The following is a 24,129-nucleotide window of genomic DNA, read 5'->3' on the forward strand; positions in this document are numbered from 1 at the left end:
TCCTGGGGAGATCAGGAGGCCCCTGAGGAAGGAGGGTGGGGGATCTTATCAGATACCCAGGTGCTAAGGAAGGGCTGTAGATATTTTTTTACCAGGGCTGCCATAACAAAATCTAGTCTGATGGCTTAAACCTCTCACATTTATTGTCTCACCATTCTAGAGATCGGAAGTCCAAGACCAAGGTTCCAACAGGGTTGATTCTTTCTGAGGACTGTGAGAAGGATCTGCTCCTGGTCTCTCCAGGCTTGCAGAATGGCTGCCCCTTGCTGTCTCTCCACATGGTTGTTTCTCTGTGTTTCCAAATCTTCTTGTATTAGTATACCAGGTCACGTGATGCACCCACCATGTTAACACAGGAAGAAAACCCTCACCAGACACAGGCCCCTCAAGCCAGACCCAGAACTATAAAAAAATAAATGTCTTTTCTTTATAATAAAAAGGGACATCAGTTGGATTGGTTTAGGGCCCACCTTAATGATCCAATTTAAGTTAATTACCTTTTTAAGGGCCCTGTCTCTGAACACAGGCACATTCTGAGGAACAGGGGTTAAGACGTCCACATCTGTATGTTTTTGAAGGGGACACAGTTCAGCCCGTACAAGTTGGCACACTCAGCCCTGGTCTGTCAGGAGACTCTCAGGTGAGAGTTCCCACCTGTGAGATTCCTTATGGGAGTGGAAGAAGAGAAAGGAGGAGAGGGGTTTTCTTCTAAAGATCTCCCAGAGACAGCCCTGGACCAAGTCAGTACCAGGTAAGGAATTGACCCAGGCACAACCAGTGGGTGGAGGCAGAGTCCTCCCCACTACCTTGGCTGCAGAAGCTGAGAATCACTAGAGGTCAGCATGCAGGGAAGCAGCAGAGGCCGGCCACATTCCTTTGCCCACTACCAATGCCCACTGGGTTGGGAAATCATGAACTTCACCTGGAGCCCAGACCGGTTCTTTAATGGCTAAGATGAGATTGCCCTTGTGACTAGAGGATCAGAACATTTTATAGTCTGAGGTCCCTGGAAAAGTTATGAAATCACCCTAGATTTCATCCAAGGGTGTGAGAGCCGACCTCGACAGAATCTTTGCGTGGGCAGTGGTGGGTGCTTTGAATGCTGGTGGTAGGAGGTGGAAAGCAGTTTTCCTCCTGTTCCTTGTGGATTAACCCGTTCTTCCTGTTCACTGTGTCCATATTGCTAGCAATGAAGTAAATCTGTATCCTTGACCACCACGGGAGAATCCACTGGACTCCAGAAATATATTGAAAAGTGAGCAGAAAGATATGAAAGAGGCTAAAGTCCCAAGGACACAGGGGGTCCAGCCTGCCCAGAAAGCACAGGGCAACCCAGTGACCTCAGTCAGACCTGAGTGTCTCACAGGGCAGGGTGGCCACCTGGTGCACACTGGCAGTGGTGGTACCTGAGCAGGGAGCCTGGGCACTTGATCACTGTGGACAGTCTCCAAAGTGTGCATGGTCTACAGGCATCTGGGGGAACATAGTATTTGTTTTAAACTGGGATAGAGGGTCACCTGCTTAAAAAAATTTACTTATAGGAAATTTAATATATAAGTATATTTAATTAGGGCTGGGGCTGTAGCTCGGTGGCAGAATGCTTGCCTTGCATATGGGAGGCACTGGTTTGATCCTTAGCACCACATAAAAAATACACAAATAAAATAGAGGCATGCTGTCCATCTATAACTACAATTTTTTTAAAAGTACATTTAATTAAAATGAAGCATTTTTTTTTGTCCCAATCTAGCCAATGAAGAACAACATGGAAGGATTCATATTTCCCAATTTCAAATATTGCTATAAGGTTACGGTGATCAAGATAGTGTGGTACTGCCATACAGACAGACAGAGAGGGCTGGGGTTATGGCTCAGGGGTAGAGCACTGTCCTAGCACATGTGAGGCACTGGGTTAGAGCCTTAGCACCACATAAAAATAAATCAAGTAAAGTTATTGTATCCATCTCCAACTAAAGAAAAAGTTGGACAGAGAGACCATTGGGATGAAATTGAAAAGCCAGAAGCCAGAAAATTACTCAAAAGTAATTCCAAATTAGCTTTTGACAGGGCACCAGGACAATTCCAAGGGGAAAGAATAGACTTTTTAATGTATGGTGTTGAGACAACTGGGTCTCCACATGCAAAAGAATAAAGTTGGACTCCTTTCTCATCCACAAAAAGTTAGCTTAAAATGGATCTTAGGTTTAAAATCTAGAGCTACAACTTTAAAACTCCTTGAAGAAAATATAGAGGAAATCTTCATGACCTGTGAGATAAGCAAAGCTTTCTTATATAGAATATGAAAGCACAAGAGGCAAATTTTTAAATAGATAATTTGGATTCCATCAAAATTAAAAACTTGCGCAACCCACACACACATACACACACACACACACACACACACACACACACACACACACAAAGGGCACTATGAACAGCATACACACACAGAGCACTATTAAGAAAGAAGGGGAGGAAATATTTGCAAATGATTTATCTGAGAAACTTCTGGTATCCAGAACCCATAAAAAACACAACAATAAAGAGGCAACCTAACTTAGAAATGGATGAAGGATGTGAAGAGACATTTTTCCAAGGAAGATGTAAAAATGGCTAATAAGCACATAAAAGAATTCTCAGCATCACTAGTCATTAGGGAAATGCAAACTGAAGCCACAAACACTAAACACCGACTAGGTTGGCTATCATAAAAAAAGATGGACACTAACAAGTGTTGGCAAGCATGCAGAACAACTGGAATCCTCATAGTGAGTTCCTTGCTAGTGGCAATATATAGTGGTGCAGCTGCTGTGGAAAAGGGTTTGGCAATTCCTCAAGAAGTTAACCATGCAGTAGCTCAGGAGGCTGAGGCGGGAGGATCACGAGTTAAAAGCCAGGCTCAGCAAAAGCAAGGTGCTAAGCGACTCAGCGAGACCCTGTCTCTAAATAAAATATGAAATAGGACTAGGGATATGACTCAGTGGTCGAGTGTCCCTGAGTTAAATCCCTGGTAACACCCCCACCCAAAAAAGTCAACTATAGAGTTACTACATGACCCAGCAACTGCACACCTAGGTATAAACCCAAGAAAATTGGAAATATATCCTTACACAAAACTTGTGCTATGAATGTTCATACAAACATTATGCGTAGTAGACAGACATGGAAACAACCCAATGTTCATCAGCTAAAAATAGGGAAACAACTGGTGGTGTCCATACAACAGACTATCATTTAGCTATAAATAAGAATGAAGTATACGAACCTTGAAAATATTATGTTAAGTGAAAGAAGGGCCACACGTTGCATGATTCCATAGAGTGAAATGTTTAGAATAGGCAAACCCTGACACAGGAAGTGGTTGGTGGATGCCAGAGACTGTGGGGAGGGGAACATGGAAGTGACCGCTGATGGATACTCATTAACTTTTGGGGGGCAAAAAATATTCTGGAATTAGGGGTGATGGTTTTGCAATCTTGTGAATATACTAAAATCAACTGGACTCTACACTTTAAAAGGCGAATTTTATGGGCTGTGAATTATATCTCAAGTTAAAAATATAATGAGTCAACCTAAAAATTCACCCATAAAGGATGTTAAATGAACTGTGATAGAAGATTCTATGGAGGGACTGTGCAGACTTTCACTAAACAATGATATAAGCAAGTTTAAAACACACACACACACACACACACACACACACACACAAACATACAAATAAAATGAACATGGACAGATAAACCCGATAAACCCAAGAGACAAGAATGGCTCTCTTTTGGGCAGACTGGATGGGAATCAAGGGGAACTCTTGTCTTTTTGTTTTATATATATATATATATATATATATATATATATATATATATATATATATATATACACACACATACACACACATAAATAAAAAATATATATTATATATAATATAAATACATATATTGCAAATAGGAAAAACTATATATATAGTTTTTTTTTAAAACCAGGTATTGAACTCAGGGATTCTAACCACTGAGAAACAGTCCTAGCCCTTTTTTTGATTTTATTTAGAGACAGGATCTCGCTGAGTTGCTTAGGGCTTTGCTAAGTTGCTGAGGCTGGCTTTGAACTCTTGATCTTCCCACCTCAGCCTCCTGAGCCACGTGCACCACTGAGTCCAGCAAGGTAGAATATTTTATGACTGGTTGGTTATATTTAAAACAAATGCAGTAACATGAGAAAGGACAATGCCTTACTTGGAAAGAAGTTTGAGGATGAGACACTAGAATGTTTTGGAGACAAAAATGATGTTGACTTCAAAGTTTACTAAGACATTTAAAAAGTAATTTTATTGATGAATTAATATTCCCCTTTAAATATAAAAGCACTTGCCAGTCTAGGTGTCCATCCATAGATGAATGGATAAAGAAATGTGGCACCCCTGTACTCCTGTACACAACGGAGTTTTATTCAGCCATAAAGAAGAATGAAGTTGTTTCATCAGCAGGAAAATGGATGGAACTTGAATATACTATGTTAAGGAAAAGAAGTTGAACTCAGAAAGTCAAGGGTCAGATGTTTTCTATCTTATTTGGAAACTAGAGAAGACAAGGGAAAAGAAAGGTGGTGGGGGAACCTCATGAAAGGGAGATCTATAGAGTAGAGGAAAGGGATCAAGGGGAGGGAGGAAGGGGAGGGAAAGGGGAAATACTGGGGAGTGATATTGGCCAAATTACATTGTCATATTGTGTGCATGTATGAATGTGTAACAGTGAATCCCACCATATGTACAACTATAATGCACCAATAAAAATATGGAAAAATAAATATGAAAGCCCTTATTCTTAAAAATCCTTATGCTCATTTCCCATTCCAGAATTGTGCCCAGTGAGTTTCATGTGAATTCTAAGAACAGCAAAATCTCCAAACAGTGAAACATATGATCAATGATTCTACCATCTTGTATCTGTAAAGTTTAGACCTGGACAAACACAAGATCCTTCTAGGCAAATTCTTAACATTAGAAGAGCTCTCCAGTCTTTCCTAATATCTTATTAGACATTAGGAATATTTGGAATATTTGGATATTTGGAATATTTCATTATTGAGTTATTCACGATATGAGTGTGAAGTTTTATTTATTTGCAATATGATAGATTCAGCTGTGTGGGAACAACTTTTATTCTTCCACAAGAGGGGGAAAGTGAAAGAGGATTTAACATTTGCACTCTTGTGCACATCTGAGCCACCACCAAAGTGAAGACTTTGTGTTCTGGGCTCTGGACATTTTAGAAGCAGCTTGGGATATAAGACCCCTGTACTGGAAAAAGAGATCTGGCCTGTTTAGCAGGGGTCCACTAGAATTTTTTTTGGAGAAAGCATTCATGAATTTTTGGATGGAAGTGATCCTTACTAAAGCCACTGTTTTTTTGTTTGTTTGTTTGTTTGTTTGTTTGTATTGAGGATTGAATCCAGGTGCTGGTCATTATTAATTTTTTGGGTTAAGATTTTTGTCACATACTCAAATCACAGGTAAGGGCATGGATAGTGATATTGATGCTTCATGGGAACCACTATTGCTACTTGGATTAAAAGCGTGACTGTCAATACAGGTTCTGGACTTTGTCCATAACCGTATCCAAATGCTCTAACAAGAAGCCCCTGATGAGTACCACATAACCCAAATGAACCTGAGCTATTTTAATAAAAAGTAACTAGATAAATATGGAAATGGTATTGGACCTAATTCAGCATTTTCATCCATGCTATGATATGTACATTTTCAAATTTGAAATAACTACAGAATTGTCCTATTAGGATCCTCCTCAGCTCTTGAAAGCACCCTCAGGCTTATTGCCATAGGAGAAGGAGAAGGCCCTATAATTTGTTTCGGGAGCTGCTGAATCTGTGTCACTGGCACAGTCCCCTAGGAGATAAGTCTCCCAAGTTGCTGACAGCTTTCCCAAGACCAAGGTTCAGAATTTGGAGTGGCTTTTGATATGACACACAAGGCCTTGGATATTGGGATACTGAATTAGAGTTGCCATCAATAAACCTCCCAGATGACATAGCATATGAAAAATGGTGAATTTTAAATTCTTTCACTGACTGAGGCAAACCATGGGAGTGACTAAATTTTTACAGAAAAACAAGTAACTTATGCTGCAATGGGAGAATTTGTTTCTGAATGTCCTGCTTGAGAAAAGGTGATGTCTAGGGGTCCAGTTGGTGTATTTTCTTCTGCTAATGAGTGTGAATTTTTTTTTCACCTTAATACGCAGAATTCACACCAGGCAAGGTCTTGTGCTCCTGCGGAAAGAGTGTTAATATTGATTTGGGCTTAAATAAGGCTGGATTTCTTGGACTTTTTGGCCTTTGTTCTTTTTTTCCCAGAGAAAGGCTGGGAGAGGGATTTCCAGGGAGTATGAAAGGAAGGGGCTCCTTCAAATGCATATTTCACAATTATTTTGGTTAAGCTCAAAGGACTGATTTAGAGCTACATGGAAGACACATTGGCCTGTGTCTAAATAATATACATATTAGAGAAGAAAAATAAATCAATTGACCATTTAGGGCATCGACCCTCGCTGTATGAGACATCCAGCTCATTGGCTGCATTGGAATATTCAGTGTCCAGTTTGGTGTCACAAAAATTGATGAGTTCTTAGGTTGTCGCCCATCCTCTCCCCTGGTGTTCTGACTAGGGTTTTGCCTACAATTAAGAGATTATGTTGAAGCAAGTTGCCTAAACCCCTAGAGGAAAAAAAAAATCATCCAGTTCCCAAGAGAGGTTTCCTCTTTCTCGAAGCTCACGCATGACACACCAAATCCCTTAGGACAGATCTCCTTTCTCGGGGACAAACTCCCAGAGCAGCTGTCTTCCACCCCTGTCCCCTTTCCCCACAAAAAAGTTAGCATCAGAAACACAGGGTTCACGGTTTCCAAAGGAACCCACGGGAGCTCCGGGGACGAGATTGCCATGGACCTCTACAGGGATGACTGACGTGTGGCACTCCGTAGGCAAGGTACTTTGGAAGGAAGATGGCAGACTCTAGTGTCTTGGACCCAGTGATGACTTGGACCTCTTCCACCTGGGTGCTTCCTGATTTTTTAAGGCCAGGGCTAGATGAGGAAGGAATAGGAAACTGAACCCACTAAGGGTACCCCGCTGCCCCACCCCCATTGGTCTTTTAGAGTGCTGTCTACAGCCTGGAGGAACTGCAAGTGGTGACAACACGGGTGGAGGAGCCCCTCTCCATCATCTGTCCTGGCTTGCCCTTCTTGCTACCTTGCTGTCAGATCTAGAGCCTCTGAGAAAGTCCTGCCTCTCCCCTTGTATACCTGTGCGCGCTGCTGCCTGCGTGTGCACAGAGTGGATGCTTTGCTTCTGTTCTTACCTGACCCTGATGAGTGTGGCAACAGGGGTTCCTAAAATGCTTGCCTGAAGCTGCTCATCCTCACACTTGCTCAGTGAGGTAGACTTCACAGAGGAAAGTGAGGGGCTCTCTTTCAGGGTCAGGTGCAGCAGATCCAAGGAGGGGAGTGGGCACCCTCTGAGAGTTTCCACAGCTCGTCCCCAACATCAGTGAGCTCCTGTACCGAAGCTTTGATCTACTAAAGGGTTGAAATGCTAAATCTGATTTACAGAAGGAAAAAAACTAAAGGAACAACAACAACAAAAAAAAAAAAAACACAGCTCACCCAGAGGGCCATTTTAGGATGGAGCTGGAAGCCCTGGGAAATTCAAGGGATGAATAATCAGCTTGCAAACTATTCAAAGCAAATCATCGGTATGGCTACTTCACCCATGGGAACAGGCCCCAGCCGTGGCTGGCAATGCTCTGAAAGTCTCTATACTCAGAATCATTGGCATCTCAGCCACACGTCTAGACCTTGGGCACTCATGTCATCAGACGAAGGCAACAGTGGGGACTCAAAGAATGTTCTTCAAAAAGTCCAACACCTTTGGCTACTGTGGATGGAATGCTGTTCCGGAAAATACACATTCCTCGGTGTTAAGGATTTTATTTTCTTCACTTATTTGGGTATCTAGAAATAAAGAGGTCAGGGGCTGGGGCTGTAGCTCAGTGTTGGAGCACTTGCCTAGCACACGTGAGGCCCTGGGTTTGATCCTCAGCACCATGTAAAAACAAATGAATAAATAAAATAAAGGTATTGTGTCCATATACACCTAAAATATTAAAAAAAGAAATAAAAAGCTCTAAAATATTGGGGAAAAATCTAATTGTTTTATGATAAATTGAAAAGGAAGTGCTGAGAGAGTGTCCAAACCATATTCTTCTATTAGATTTTGTGTGAATATGTAACAGCAAATCTCACCATTATGTACAACCACAATACACCAATTAAAAATGTGGGAAAAGAGACTGGGGCTGTGGCTCAGTGGTAGAGTGTTTGCCTGGCACACATGAGGCCCTGGGTTCAATCCTCAGCACCACATAAAAACAAATAAATAAAATAAAGGTTAAGGGCTGGGGATGTGGCTCAAGCGGTGGCGCGCTCGCCTGGCATGCGTGCGACCCGGGTTCGATCCTCAGCACCACATACCAACAAAGATGTTGTGTCTGCCGAGATAAAAAAAAATAAATATTAAAAATTCTCTCTCTCTCTCTCTCTCTCTCTCTCTCTCTCTCTCCCCTCTCTCACTCTCTCTTTAAAAAAATAAAATAAAGGTTAAAAAAAAGCAGGAATAGAAAAATAATAATAATAAAAAAGACTAGGAAAAAAGCACTGAAAAGCAACAAGGAGACTAGAATTTTGTAATTATTTTTATAGCCAAAGAGCACTGTGAGAAGATCCTATACATGGGTGCTATTTTACCTCTTGTCTGGATATAAATATTTCTCAATGAGCTTTTCCCATTTTAAAAATGAGTAAAGAGCAAGGACTTGGCTCAGCTTTCCAGGCCTCATCGATACTCAGAGACAAATGCTGAGCTCCGTGTGCGCGTGGCAATTAGCTTTCCACATGCATTCTCCAGATCGATGTCTTTAAAATTGGCTGTAAGAGGTGGATTTGCTAAGTGCTGCATAGGGGTTTAATCCCTTGATTCTCATTACTGTAAGAGCTGTGAATCTAACTCCCCCTGTAGCTGACCCCAAATTTATTCCCTGCTGCCTCACAGTGCCAATTAAATAATAAAACACCCAAACTGTGGTCAGATGTAATTAGTTTGAGAACAGTTTTTAAATGTCCTCATGCCAAGTTTGTGAATTAACCCCTTCTGAGGAGATAAACACAGTATAATTTGGACTAAGAACACGAATCTCCAATTTGAACATTTCTTGTGCTATTTGCCAAGGTGTGCTCTCCCGGGAATGGAAATAAACTCTAATGGTTGGGAATACAGTTTATGTGATTGTTGTTTTTCTTTTTAATTTTTTTTTAGTTGTAGATGGACACAATATCTTTATTTTTATTTATTTTTTTAATGTGGTGCTGAGGATCAAACCCAGGGCCTCACGCATGCGAGGCAAGCACACTCTACCACTGAGCTACAACACCAGCCCCTGTTGTTGTTTTTCTTATACTAAAAAAAATGTCTTCCAAAACTTCAGTTGGTCTGAGTTTCATTGAAAATGTGATACTTTAAAAAAATACAGTTCTGATCGTGAATACATGGACTTCAGCGGTGTACCAGGCAAAGCTGCCTTAAGAGACAGTCTTGTTTAGAAGTTTTCCAGGTATTTCTTAGCCCACCTTTGAAAGTGTATCAGGCTCAGTGGTCATCTTTGGGATGAGGGGCTGTCTCCTTGGCGACCAAAATCAAGGTGACCCCTCTGCTTGGTGGTGAGGACTCACTTGAACTGTGAATTGTGTAAGATGGGGTGAGGGGCAAAGGATAAGGGGTATTTGATTCTAAGGATATGGGTTGGATATGCTGACACTTCATTTTGTTTTCATTGTTACTTCTGCTTCTTTAGTTTGGGGAGAAGGAGAAGGAGAAGGGAGGGAGGTAAGAGTGAAACTTCAGTTACCAAAAACCCCCTCCCGTCTGGATGCAGTGTCACAAGCATGTAATCCCAGTTACTCTGGAGGCTGAGGCAGGAGGATCAAAAGTTTGAGGCCTGGCTGGGCAACTTAGAGAGACCATATCTCAAAAATAAAAAAATAAAAAGGACTAGGGATGTAGTTCAGCAGTAATATTCTTCTGGATTCAGTCCCTAATACCAAATTAAAAAAAAAAAAAAAGCAAAAATGCTCCAAACAAAACAAAACAAAAACAACCATCCCACACAGGGGCAGTATAATGTCAGGCCATGGGTCTAACTAACATTTTCCTTGTCTTTAGTTCCCAATTCTCTTGACCAAGTATTTCTCACATGAGTCCACCATGTTGGTTTGAACTGGAAAAGGCTGGCACATGAGCTAGGAATTGGCTTGTGATGTTAAAAAACGTTGGTAGCACAGTGTCCCAGGGCTGCTCCTGGACAGGCACCCAGGAAATCACAAACCAGCTTCTGTAGCCTCTCAGGTACCGTTCCCTGGGACACTGGAGGATGTTCACCTGTGTGTGTGTGTGTGTGTGTGTGTGTGTGTGTGTGTGTGCGCGCGCGCGCATGCGTGTTGGGACATAGGAAAGACAGGTAGTAAACTATAGTCATAATGAAAGAAAAAACATACTTTTTTCTGTGAAAAATTATCAGACTTAGCAAAGATAATCCATGGAAGCCATGCTGAGAACAGTCAGGAAAAAAGGCTGTTTCTAAAGAGATGATGAGTTGGGAACCAGACCTCTGATGTGAACATCTTTCAATATGTTTTGTAAACATATTCACAGAAACTGGTGGACATTTTTCCTCATACAACTCGATTTCTCTTATTTACAACATAAATCATTTAATGTAACGTTTGCAACCTTAGAAAGGCAGACATATTTAATCCAAGTCCGTTTATAAATTCCAATTTCACATGGATTAAAAACTGCAGATAAATTAAGTCACAATAATATCCTGTACATGCATTAAGGCTGGTGACCGCTGAAGTCTCTTGGGTATCTACAAACAGGAAATCACACGCAGATTACTGGGTCTGAAGAGCGTCTACATCATTAAAAAAAATCTTGCCTTTTTTTTTCTTTTGGTGATACAGATTTCAACAGTAACTCTGGAAAACTGTGAAAAATGTTATTTAAAAATATATATGTATATGCTACTGCACAGTTTCAAAGATGTGGTTCATAAATAACGTTGGCTTCACTGATTAATTTTATAACAATGACTGCACTTCCAAGGTGATTTGAACACGCAGTGACTTATACTCAATGTTAGGCACTAGTAATATTTGTCAGGCGTACTACAGTTTTATGTTAGCTGTATTGTACATATATATTTTTAAATGTATGCATTTATACAAACTGTGCATATTATGTATGGGGTGTCAGAAATGTACACATCACTGTTATATAATACACACATCATTGTTGTACAGGTTTCGGTGCAGAAAAAATCTCATTGCATTGCATTCCATGTGTTCAATCTAGCACACAATTTGTCAACTCTTCAGATTATTTTTCCAGTACATTCTTTTTTAGATAGTGGGTCCAAGTTTCCATTTGCAAATTTGAAAGTTTCCAGAAATATCTGTTTTAACCAAATCTCTCCCTCCAGGCACAATTCTGCACATGAGTCTGATCTGTGTAGAGTATTAACTAATGCCAAAGTCTGATCAGGAATATAATTGGGCTGTTCTCTCTCAAAGACAGTTCTAACATTGTGACAAAAGGGTGGCACCCATTCAGGTCATGGCAGACAAGGTCATTCGAACCTGTGTTGAACTTCTGAGGAAAGAACGTGTCTTCAAATAGAAAGAAGACATTATATGTTTAAACACAAGACTCTCTGGAAGGATAGACATCGAACCATGAACCATGGTTGTCTCAGGGGGTTGAGACAATCAGAGACTGACACTAGTTTCTACTTTTTTTTGCATTGTTTCAATTTTTTTTTTATTTGGGATACAGGGGATTGAACTCGGGGCACTCAACAATCATTGAGCCAAATCCCAGCCCTATTTTGCATTTTAATAAGGTCTCACTGAATTGCTTAGCACCTCTCTGTTGCTGAGGCTGGCTCTGAACTCACTATCCTCCTGTCTCAGCCTCCCGAGCTGCTGGGATTACAAGTGTGTGCCACCACACCTGTCTCAATATTTACAATGAACAGGTACCACATTTATAATCAGGAAATACAAGAAAGATGCTTCAACTTGGAACCAAACTAGGGAAAAAGAACAAGTTATGAATGATTTCAGAAGCAACAATTAGAAGAGGGGTCCTTATCAAAATCACCTACGCCAAACCCAATAGGAACTGCTGCCTGACACACTCTGTAGATGGAAAGAGAGACACTGATAGGCCTTAATGCTCTGACCATCGCCCCAAATGATCAGGTTCTAGAAGTGTTGATGAGAAATGTGTGGATCATCACCCTGTTGCTTGAACGTTTGCTGGCTCAACTGATCAGAGGTCACCTTTTGGGCTTCTCAGGGAAGCACATCTCAGAGGTGCCTCCATAAAGCCTGCAACTTTAAAGCCAGGCAGGAGCAGGAAAGCTCCCTGGGGATGCACGGCAGATACCAAGGGCCACTTTATGTGAAAGTTTAAACTTTTCATCTGCATTCACTCAGAGTAAGTAGAATTAAAAAAAAAAAAAAAGATCAGATATTTCTTTGGATTAAAGTTTCCAGCTGGGAGTGGTGGTGCATGCCTGTAACCCCAGCAACTCAGGAGGCTGAGGCAGGAGGATTGCAAGTTCAAAGCCAGCCTCAGCAACTTAGCAAGGCTCTGAGCAACTTAGTGAGACTCTGTCTCAAAGAAAAAAAAAAAAAAAGAAAGAATAAAGGAAAAAGAAAAAAAAAAAAAAAAACCAGGCTGGGGATATGGTTCAGTGGTACAGCACCCTGGTTCAATCCCTGGTACCAAAACAAAAAATCCAGCCAAAGATGGGATCATGAACTCTGCCAACAATTAGTGAAAGGGATTTAAGAAGAACTTCACTTGGGTAAATTAAATGTAAGATGGAAATTCAGGCTGAGAATCCTTCATATAAAAACCCAAAATTCAAAATACTCCAAAATCTAAAATATTTTGAATGTCCCTATGATGTCATAAATGGAAAATTCCACATTGACCTCCTGTGACAGGTCTCAGTCAAAACACAGGTATACTTAAAATATCACCTTCGGGTAATGTGTATAAAATCCCCTTTGGGCTGTATGTCTAAGGAGTACATGAAACATAAACGAATCTCAGTTTAGATTTGGGTCCCCTCCCCAATATATCTCATTGTGTGTATGTGAATATTCAAAAACCTGAAATCTAAAACACTTCTGGTCCCATGCATTTTGGAGGAGGAATGCTCAACCTGAACTGTGAGTATTTTCAGGTGCTTGAAGGTCAAAGTCAAATGCAAATTTCACAGGTGCTTCATTTGCTGTCAATTAATTCAAATCACCAAAGTTGGTCAATCTCTTGTCCAGTTTTGCATCAGTGGCTTAGAATATGAGTTGTAGATATCCTATTTCCCACTCACACAAGACCAAGCTAACAAAATGTTATCACTGCAACCAAACCTGCAAAAATATCAGTCTTAGCACGTGGGTGCCACCATCACCTTGAACAAGGGATTGTTTCATAGATTGCAACTCCTGTCTTTCTCAGACTGTCCTGGTGCAATTCTGTCAAGTAAGGGGCCTCAAGGACATCCTCTTTGTGGTTAAAGGGTGGCAAGACAGACCCTAACTTTGAGGAGTCATTTTCTATTTACCAGTATTTCATATCCAAATATATTTAACAAGAAGACTAAATCTAGGACATGACAAAAATACTACCAAACAAATAAAATTCAGACAAAAAAAAAACTGTAAACAAGATGTCAAAAAACTAAAATGTAAACTTAATTAAAGGAAAAAAAAAAGAAAAGAAGAGCCATAGGCAAGACGTAAACATACTAGATGCACAAGACGTAAGCAAGACGCTTTGGGCAGTGCTACCTCAGACAGAATGGCAATTGGTGCAGGAATAAGTTCCCTTGCACCGGAAGCAGCTTGCTAATCAAAGCCTGATTAAAAATATCCCCCAAATCAAAACGCAGCCAAGGCCAGCAGTAGCCCATTCTACACAGAGAGTGAGAATCAGACCACCTTAGGACAGCAGAGAGCTCTCAGTCTGATAGGCAGCAGATGGACTCCTAGAGAAGGGACCTTCTAGGCAATGTCCCCATTTGGCCAAGAAATTTCGCAAGAAAGCTACCGTGGAAAGAAAAGACTTGAAATGTACTGGCTGACAAAAGCCACATGGCTCTACAGCCACCAAGTCACAGTGGCAGGAGGAAGAAATGCACGTGCCTGGAGGGCTTGTTGTCACAGTGCACATTTAAATTCCCAGCCCAGCTCCAGAGCACAGTGGCTGTTGCTCCCGTGTGTGTGTATTTTCAAAGACACTGAGTTGTCACTGAATCCCAGTGCCGCTGTCATACCATGGGGGGTTGGGGGGCAGGTCAGGGAAGGCTGTGTGAATCCATCCGTTTGCTTATGATGTGTTTGGTTGATAATAATGTTGAAGGGGGTATTAGAGGAAGGGCAGGGGATTTGGTAACATGCAATCTAGTAAACTTCTGGCACAAAAATAACTGACTTGTTTTCATTATTCAATTACCCATTAATACACACCCATCAAAAATAATTGGGAAATAGCATATTAATACTGAAAGTAATCAATAATATAAGAGTCAGGTTCATCTTCACTGGCAGTTAAGCTTTTGGTGTGCTGTATTGCACCTGGTGAACTAACCCATCAGATTTTGGTTGAAGTTTTGGAGAAGTCATGGTTTAGCAATTGGAAAAGGAAGTGTGTGTGATTGTGTGTGTGTGTGTGTGTGTGTGTGTGTAGTTCCTCTAATCGGGAACTCCTGATCACATTGTCTAGCCTGGGATTATGGAAACCAGACAAAGAATATGTGTTCTGAAGCACTGTGTATCTTACGTACACAGGCAGCTTCTTATACACCCACACGTAAAGACACACATGCCCTGGGAAAAGATCATTGCTTGATGCAAAGGAAGTGTTCAATGCAGCTTGATAAATGCTGTGGCTGGGAATTTCAGCAGCACAGTGTCCAGAAACATGGAGCCATCTTGGAGATGAGTACAGCTGGGCTCCAGGGCGAGGTCCCTACGACAGGTGGGCGCTGTTCCGTAGCCAGTGCAGGCCCTGCTGCGAGTACTGGACCAGGTGCTCCATGCTGCTGTGCAGGGTGACAGGCCCCATGAGCAGATCCAGGTCGTTAAAGAATTCTAGGGGACAGAGAGAGTGGTTAAGGGTGCCACACAGGCTAGGTGTGCTACTTTTCCTCAGGACTATTATGGCCCGACAAAATCACAGATCTCCTGTCCTTTTTGTGACTTCTGCATACCCTTGAACAAAATAAGATCCAAGGGTGGGGGACTCATTCTATACCCAAATAAATAAACTACATCTACTATTTCTTTTTCTTTTTTTTTAAAGGATTCTTTTTTTCAACCTTTATTTTATTTATTTACTTTTATGTGGTGCTGAGGATGGCTTGTATTGCCATCTAGAGCTTGGCTCACTCAGGGTTTTCCAAAGTGGACATGTATATTTCGAGCCATATCCCTAGCCCTATCTTTGTATTTTTAATTTAGAGACAGGGTCTAACTGAGTTGCTTAGAGCCTTGCTTTTGCCAAGGCTGGCTTTGAACTCATGATCCTCCTGTCTCAGCCTCCAGAGCTACTGGAATTACTGATGTGCGTTACTGTGCCTGGCTGGACATATTTCTATATATTTATTCCTCCTGTTTGTCTCCCTGGGAAACCCACCTCAACCCACTTCGACCATGCAATTGCTATGTAATTTTCAAAACCCTGTTCCATTCTAGCTCCTCTAATGAGCTGCTCCTGGTGGCCTTTGACCACCATGACATTCCTACTGGACTCCCAGGGGCACCAGCTTGGCTGCATGTTATAGACTATCTGGTTTTATTAACAATTTCCTGCACTGGTGATTCATCTGTCATCCATTCCTCATTTCACTGTGGACATGCTGCTCTTGACCTCAAAGGTTTATGCTGTCATAGAGACATAATTTTCATTCAGGGGTCTGAAAGTGAACTCAGATTTGTACTCTTACCTGTTGCTGGAGAGAGAGTAGTAACTTGATAAAATTTTTCAGGAGAAAAGGTAACAATATATATTAAGATATAAAATTATATATATCTTAAAATAATCTGTACCTGTGGACCCCAAATTTCTACTTCTATTTTTATTTTATTCTCCCAAAGAAAATAACCAGAAATATGGATAATGACTTCTATAGAAATTCTTATCAGGATATGGAAAAACATTGGGAGTGTTTTCTACCAACAGTGGAAAAAAATGTGAAGTAACCTAAATAATCTAACACTGTGATAACAAATATCACGATATCATATTTTGTGATCATAAAACCAATATGTTATGGTAGCATTACAGTATGATTACAAAGAGAGTTTCTTGGCAAATTAATGACATGAGAAAATGCTTGCTACAATGTTAAGTGAAAAAAGGATTTAAAACTATATTCACTATGATTTTACCTTGGTAAAAATAATGCATATTTGGGAAGAAAAGCTAAAAGAAACTTGGTAGAACGTGATTTATTTGTAAGTCATTTCTAAGATTACTGATGACTTAAGAACTTTTTTCTTTATGATTTATTGTGCTTCACGAATTTAGCCACAGAAAACACCCATGACTGTTATTATCAGAAAAAAATTATTTAAAAATTCAGCTTTACCATTCTACATAAAATGGGTTCTCTTTTCAGTTGTCAGCAGCAGGCACTTAGGGAACTAGCACTAACCCTAATTCATTCATTCATTTACTCATTCAGTCGATATTTCAGAGCTCCAATTGGGTCTCAGGCACTGGGCTGGGTCTCAGGAGTCCAAATTTGAATGAAATATATATATGTATATTTTTTCTTTTAATTTTTCTTTTTTTTTTATCTCTAGCCTTTTTAATTTTTTATTTTGAGACAGGGTTTCACTAAGTTGCTTAGGGTCTTGCTAAATTGCTGAGGCTGGCTTTGAAATTGTGATCCTCCTGCCTCAGCCTCTGGCCGAATGAAATATAATCTTTACCTTCATGTAGCTGTTTATTGTCTAAAGGGAAAATGTATATATTTTTATACCTATATCTGTACCTATATTTGTATTTGTACTTCTGACTATGTCTATACCTATACCTGTATCTACTCCTGTATCTGTACCTATACCTGTATCTGTACTATATCTACACTTGTATTTGCATCTGTATCTGTACCTAACCTATGCCTGAAATAGTACTTATACCTGTACCTGCACATGTATCAGTACTTATATCTGTACTTGCACCAGTATCTGTACTTATACCTGTTTCTACACCTGTATCTGTACCTGTATTTATACCTATATGCATATCTGTACCTACAATTGTATCTGTACCTATACCTGTATCTGTACTTGCACCAGTATCTGTACTTATACCTGTATCTGTACCTGTATCTATACCTTACCTATATCTGTACTTACACCTGTACCTATACATCTGTACCTATACCTGTATCTGTACTTATACCTATATTTACACCTGTATCTGTACCTATACCTGTATCTGTACTTGTACCAGTATCTGTACTTATACCTGTATCTATGCCTGTATCTGTACCTCCACCTGTATCTGTACTTATACCTGAACCTACGTCTATATCTGTACCTCCACCTGTATCTATGCCTGTATCTGTACTTATACCTGTATCTATGCCTGTATCTGTACTTATACCTGTATCTATGCCTGTATCTGTACCTGCACCTGTATCTGTACTCATACCTGTATTTATACCTGTATCTGAACCTATACCTGTATCTGAACCTGGACCTGTACCTATGCCTATATCTGTACTTATACCTGTATCTATGCCTATATCTGCACTTATACCTGTATCAGTACCTACCCTTGTATCTGTGCCTGCACCAGTATCTGTACTTATACCAGTATCTACACTTGTATCTGTACTTATACCTATATCTGCACCTGTACTTATACCTATTTCTATACCTGTATCTGTACCTTCACCTGTATCTGTACTTATACCTGTATCTATGCCTGTATCTGTACTTATACCTGTATCTACACCTGTATCTGTACCTGTATCTGTACTCATATCTGTACTTATACCTGTATCTACACCTGTATCTGTGCCTGCACCTGTATCTGTACTCATACCTGTACTTATACCTGTATCTATGCTTGTATCTGTACCTATACCTGTATCTGTACCTGGACCTGTATCTATGCCTGTGTCTGTACTTATACCTGTAACTATGCCTATATATGTACCTATACCTGTATCTGTATCTACACTTGTATCTGTACTTATACCAGTATCTATGCCTGTAACTGTACCTGTAGGTACACCTGTATCTGCACTTGTACTTATACCTATTTCTACACCTGTATCTGTACCTACACCTGTATCTGTACCTGCACCTGTATCTGTACCTACACTTGTATCTGTACCTTCACCTGTATCTGTATTTATACCTGTATCTACACCTGTATCTGTTTCTGCACCTTTATCTGCACCTGCACCTGTATCTGTATCTGAGGTGTGTGACACCATCTTCCACAGTAAGGATAAAGGTAAATAAAGACACTCAAGGCTCTGAGCGAGAGGAAAGATCAGGAAAGGTATCACACGGCAGATGACAGCTTCTGTTTCTTTGAAAGGCCACGTAAAGCTGAGCAGTGATCCCCAGGTCTGGCTCTCCCCAGCCTCGGCAGGTCCCCACCTAGGGGCAGTATGCACACCTCTGTTTTCTTTGGCCAGGTTGTCTGCCATCTCCCAGTAGTCGTAGCTGTGCAGGATGCTGTTGGTGATGCTGACATGGTTGGCCGCCATCTGATGGATGCGCTGCGGGATGCTGACGATGGTCGATGGGGACAGGGCGTTGGTACTTGAGAGGCTGCCCTGAGACCCCACGGAGCTGGTGGGAGAGGGGTTGGGAGACATGGGGGATGGGGTTCCAGTGCTCCTGGAATGGGAGAGGTAGAAAAACCAGAGTGGAGAGGTCGGGAGCAGGCGAGGCGGGGCAGCCCATCAGGGCACAGAAAGCACCATGCACTCACTGCCTGGCTTACTGCATTTGGGAAAAGTGAACTTACTTTCCACTGGCCCCCCACGGAGATGGGGCTTGGGCAGCTTTGGATGAATTCTGCAGGAAAACAGAGACAAGGACAGTGAGTTCCACCTGCTTAAGGGTAAACAGCAGACCATAACATGTTCTCAGGTGACGGTGGGGAGAAATCACAGAAGGCACCACAGAAAAGATGCAGATTCTTAGGAACTGGGTCTGGGGAACAATGCTGCTGGCTCCCTCTCTGGAGCTGAGGAGGGGCCGCTGCCTGGACTGTGGGGCTCCAAAGTGGGGTAACTGAAGGGCTCACCCCTGGGCTTCTATGTACAAACTTTAGGTATCAAATTAAATGACAATCCTGGGGGTCTTTGGGTCTGCACAGTTCTAATTGTTATCATAAATTACTCTAATTTTTTCTGAAAAGGAAATAAACAGAGCAGGAAAGCTCCCCAACCCCTCCTGAGAATACCCTATATTTAAATTTGGGGGTTATTTGCAAGAACTGTTGTTATGCACCTAATGCCTGAAAGTAGATGTCATCAAATTCTTGCATCATAGCTTATAAAGTTTAAAAGCCTTTCTCTTAAAGGAATCTAATCTTAAATATCCCAAAAAGAACAGATGAAAATATAGTTTCTTAACAGATAAGACATTCAAAAGCTCTGAATGATTTGGATATTCTGATTTAAGATGTTACTGCTGCAGGAACCAAGTGTTTGCATCGGACATTTAAAAAGGGAGGAATAGGAAATGAATCTGACCAAATTTTCCTATATCCACATTTGAATATACCATATTGAATTTCACCTTTATATATATCCATAAAGCACTAATATTTAATACCTTTATTTTATTTATTTAAATTTATGTGGTGCTGAGGATTGAATCCAGTTCCTCACATGCGTCAGGTGAGACCTCTACCACTGAGCCACAACCCCAGCCCCATAAGGCACTAATTTAAAAAAGTATAAATAGAAGAAAGACAGTAGAGTATAGGAAAGGGAATGGTGGGGGCAGGTGGGGAGGGAAAGGAGAAGTACTGAGGACTAAACTGAAACAAATTATATTGAATGCTTGTATAATTATGTCAAAGTGACCCCTAATAATATGTATAACTATAATGCACTAATAGAAAGTTTTTTTTCTAGGTTGGGGTGCAGCTCCGTGGTAGAGTGCTTGCCCACATATGTGAGGTGCCCTGGGTTTGATTCCCAGTATTGCAAAAAACCAAAAACCAAACAAACCAAAACAGAAAAATTTCCCCTTTGGCAAAGAAAGTTGCTAAACGCACAGTTTTTTTCCTTTGAGGGCCCAAGAATGTTTTCCTGGACAGAAATCTACTCAAGACGAAGAAACCTCATCTTTGTGATGCTCCTGTGAATTTTCCTTTTCAGAGACAAGTCTCATCCAGTCTCAGCCTAGCTCCTCCCAGGCGATGCAGATACATCTCTTTGGGGAAGGCACTTTACCAGGTGGTGGCTGGTTTCTTTAGTGTCAGAATGGAGTTATCAAAACAGCCCGAAATGGCCGGCCAGGACTCAGGCTCCACAGCAAGGTGCAAATACAGGACAGAATTGCAAACCACGTCACTTTTACCTGTCCCAGGAAATGACTCAATTTTCATGGAGAGAACTAGAGAAGGGAGTGCCTTCTTTGGAGGGAGTATCTCCCCTTCCTTCCTGCCATGATGTGACTGGCACCTACCTCGGTGGGGTGCTCGGGGACTCAAGAAGGTGTTTCACTACACCACATGGTCCTGGGTGTTCTGGATATAAGAACACCAAGGGGAAAGAGGGAGGGAGGCCTGGGGATGGGAGAAACCACCTAGAAGGGGGTGTCGAACGGGAAGAATGGCTGAACCCATTCAGCCATGAAGCGCCCCGGCAAAAACATGGGCAGGAACAAAGTCTCCCTTCAGAGACGGTTCGGACGAATAAAACACATCTGTACAGCTGAACTGTCACTGTCACCTGAAGGTTTTGAAACTTTGAGTAGGGAAGGATACAAAGTTTCAGTAAGGAGGGTCATATTCTGGAGATTTACTGCGATTAAAATTAAAGATAACATCTAGTACACTTGAAAATCACTAAGAGTAGATTTTGGAAGTTCCCATCACAAAAATGATAAGTACATGAAGCGATGGATATGTTAATTAGCTTGATTTTATCATTCTGCTATGTATGCATGTATCAAAAATCACACACATCAGAAATACACAGGATCAATCCTTGGCCGATTAAAAATACATTTAAATATTTTTAATATATTCTTCTTTTTTGGTACCAGGGATGGATCCTAGGGTGCTTAACCACTGAGCTACATCCCTAGCCCTTTCTTTATTTTTTCTTTTGAGACAGGGTCTCGCTAAGTTGCTCAGGGCCTCACTAAGTTGCTGAGGCTGGCTTTGAACTTGCGATCTTCCTGCCTCAGCCTCCTGAGCTGCTGGGGTTACAGGTGTGTGCCACCGCACCTGGCTAATTTATTCATTTTTAATATGAATAATATTTAATATTTTAAATATATTAAATAATGTAGATCTGATGAAGGATAAATGCCAATAACTCCTGAAGGAGAAGTCTGAAGCTCAGGTTCCTTTCTCTATGTACCCCTGGACTGCATGTGTAAATTAAGAATTTCTTTATTTCTGTTGTCCCTTAAAAGTTCTGTTGTAACCCTCTTGGGCTTCCAGAATTCAGCTTCCTTTTTTCTAAAAAATATTTTCTTTTTTACTTGTTGACAGACCTTTATTTTATTTATTTATACCCGGTGCTGAGAATCGAACCCAGTGCCTCACACATGCCAGGCAAGTGCTCTATCGCAGAGCCCCAGCCCCAGCCCCAACTTCCTTATTTCTTTAAGCATTGTTTTTCTTGATTGAAACAACTCTCTTTGGTATTAGCTCTTAGATTCTGAATTTTGGAAAACCACCCATCTTGTAAAGGGAAGGCTCTGTGCCAGTTCTCGTCATTATAACTCACCAAAGGGCCAGGAAAGCTATCTCCTTGGCTCTGAACTTGGTTATTCTAATTGCACACTCAGGAAGGAGGCACCATGCTAAAAATATCCCAAGGGACCCCGAATCACCTGGTCAGACAAGCTCTGAGAAGTGGAGGTTGGGAATAAATGATTTTTAGGGAAGGTGGTGTAGCTGAGATAAGGCTTGGGGACAGGGATACTGGATTTAGGTGGATAAACAGAGAACAGGCCCAGGAATCTCAAACAAATGATGAATTTCAAGTTCACTTTACAACAGTACACCAGATAGGGACTTTTGTTGTTACTTTTTGCCATCTAAAAAAATTCTCCCAGTGAAAATAATTTCATTCCCCGGGGTAAGTGAAAGTTGCCATGGTTGCGAATTCAGTCCTTACAGTTACACTCTGCTCTCTAGTGTCTCTGAGTTTCTAATCATCCATCTCTTACCCTTTTAAATATCACCTCCATTAAAAGTTAAGTTAGCTCCTAGAGAATAACGAAGGGGTAATGGCTTGGAAGTAGTTACTTCTAAGAGAAGAAATCTTCTCTTGGATGTGAGGAATTTATGTCTGCTCTGTAGATCTAGTTCCTAGGACCCTGGAAGGAATAACTGGATATTCTTTTTCTTGAGGCCACAAAAATACTTGGGCAAGAAGGCAGGGGGTAAATTAGCTAGGCTCTCAAGGCCCATTCTCTGAGCTTTCAGGCACAAGTGCGTCATAAGTGCAATTTCTGGAGACAGAGGTGACCTGTACTCGCCCAGAGCAGTGGGTTCTGCCAGGGTTTTCTGAAGTGCCCCTGACAGGGAGGCACCTGAACACAAGCAGGCAGCCGCTCATCTGTTCAGACAGTACCTTGAAATAGTCGATGAGTGCTTTTGAATACTTGACAGCGTGGTCCCTTTTAAGCCGAAACATCCGCCAGTACAGGAGAGCCAGGCATCGATAGCTGCAGCGGAAGGAGAGAGGTGAGCCCTTCAGAACAGGAGTGTGTCCTTCAGAAACAAGCCTTTTCCAAAGTCATGCCATTCCAAGTGCCTTGGTATTTACACCATGCTTATGTATCTAAGATGTTTCTGTATGTACGTACATGACCTGACCTTCTTTTTGTCCCCAGAATATAATTCAAAATTCCAACGTGGTACTCCATAAATACATTCACCTTTAGCTTGTTTTAGAATATGAGATTTATCACTTTGTTGGGAATAGGGCCTGGTGCTTCCTGCTTCTACCACGAGAGGGCAGTCTCTCTCCATGAGCCGCGTGAGGAAGCTCTAGCCACAGCTTTCACTGCTTCCTGGGTGTGCTACCCTGGCTTTGTGAATAGGTCAGTTTTTCTACCTGTTTTTATTACCTTTGCTTTTTAATACTTTATTACCCGATATTTAGCTTAAATAGATAATATAAATAATGAGTGTGAATCATGAACAACAAAAAACACTTTGTTGGGAGTTTACATCATTTGATATTGTCTACAATATTTGAATTATTATTTACATATAAGTATTATATCTAATATGATAATGTTATTAATTATCATCAATTTATTTATCCCAATATGGAACTTCAGTAAAGAAAAGGGCACAGGTAGTGTTTCCTGGACTCATCCTTTCTTGCTTGCTTTTTGCTAGTAATCATTGGCTAACTCAGATCTGGTGTTGACGTGCTAGAATCGCAAGAGCCTGAATAGCCTCTTAACAGCCCAAACTCCAGACGATATGATGAAGTGAAACAACCCGAGACCCTCTCTTTTGTCTATGTTGCTGTCACGGTTTTTGAGATTCCATTTGAGTCTCTAATGGGTAGATTAGATTCTAGAGTGGAATGAGCTTTTGAAGAAGAAAAAAATTTGGATCCTTTGACAGGGAGAACCAACAGAGAGGTGTTCTGAGATCTGGGGAGTGGGGTGAGGTGTCCTGAGGAGATGTCATGGAGAAAGCTATTATAATCACATAATAGTTATCGTTGTAATCATTATCAGTACAGA

General features: G+C 41.1%; 1 protein-coding gene across 1 annotated transcript in view; it reads right to left on the reverse strand.

Annotated features, from left to right (window-relative positions):
* Nucleotides 1-10,872: 10,872 nt before the first annotated feature.
* The window catches only part of AFF3 (ALF transcription elongation factor 3), a 502,728-nt gene continuing 489,471 nt past the window's right edge, over nucleotides 10,873-24,129 (reverse strand). The window contains exons 21-24 of the mRNA XM_081264786.1: nucleotides 22,998-23,091; nucleotides 19,196-19,245; nucleotides 18,842-19,065; nucleotides 10,873-15,288 (exon numbers count right to left, since the gene is read on the reverse strand). Of these exons, the coding sequence (XP_081120912.1) occupies nucleotides 15,167-15,288; nucleotides 18,842-19,065; nucleotides 19,196-19,245; nucleotides 22,998-23,091 (490 nt within the window). The 3' untranslated portion in view covers nucleotides 10,873-15,166. The remainder of the gene's footprint in view (nucleotides 15,289-18,841; nucleotides 19,066-19,195; nucleotides 19,246-22,997; nucleotides 23,092-24,129) is intronic.

The sequence above is a fragment of the Spermophilus citellus genome (genome assembly GCF_964194105.1).
Source record: "Spermophilus citellus genome assembly, chromosome: 13".
Taxonomy (NCBI): Eukaryota; Metazoa; Chordata; class Mammalia; order Rodentia; family Sciuridae; genus Spermophilus; species Spermophilus citellus.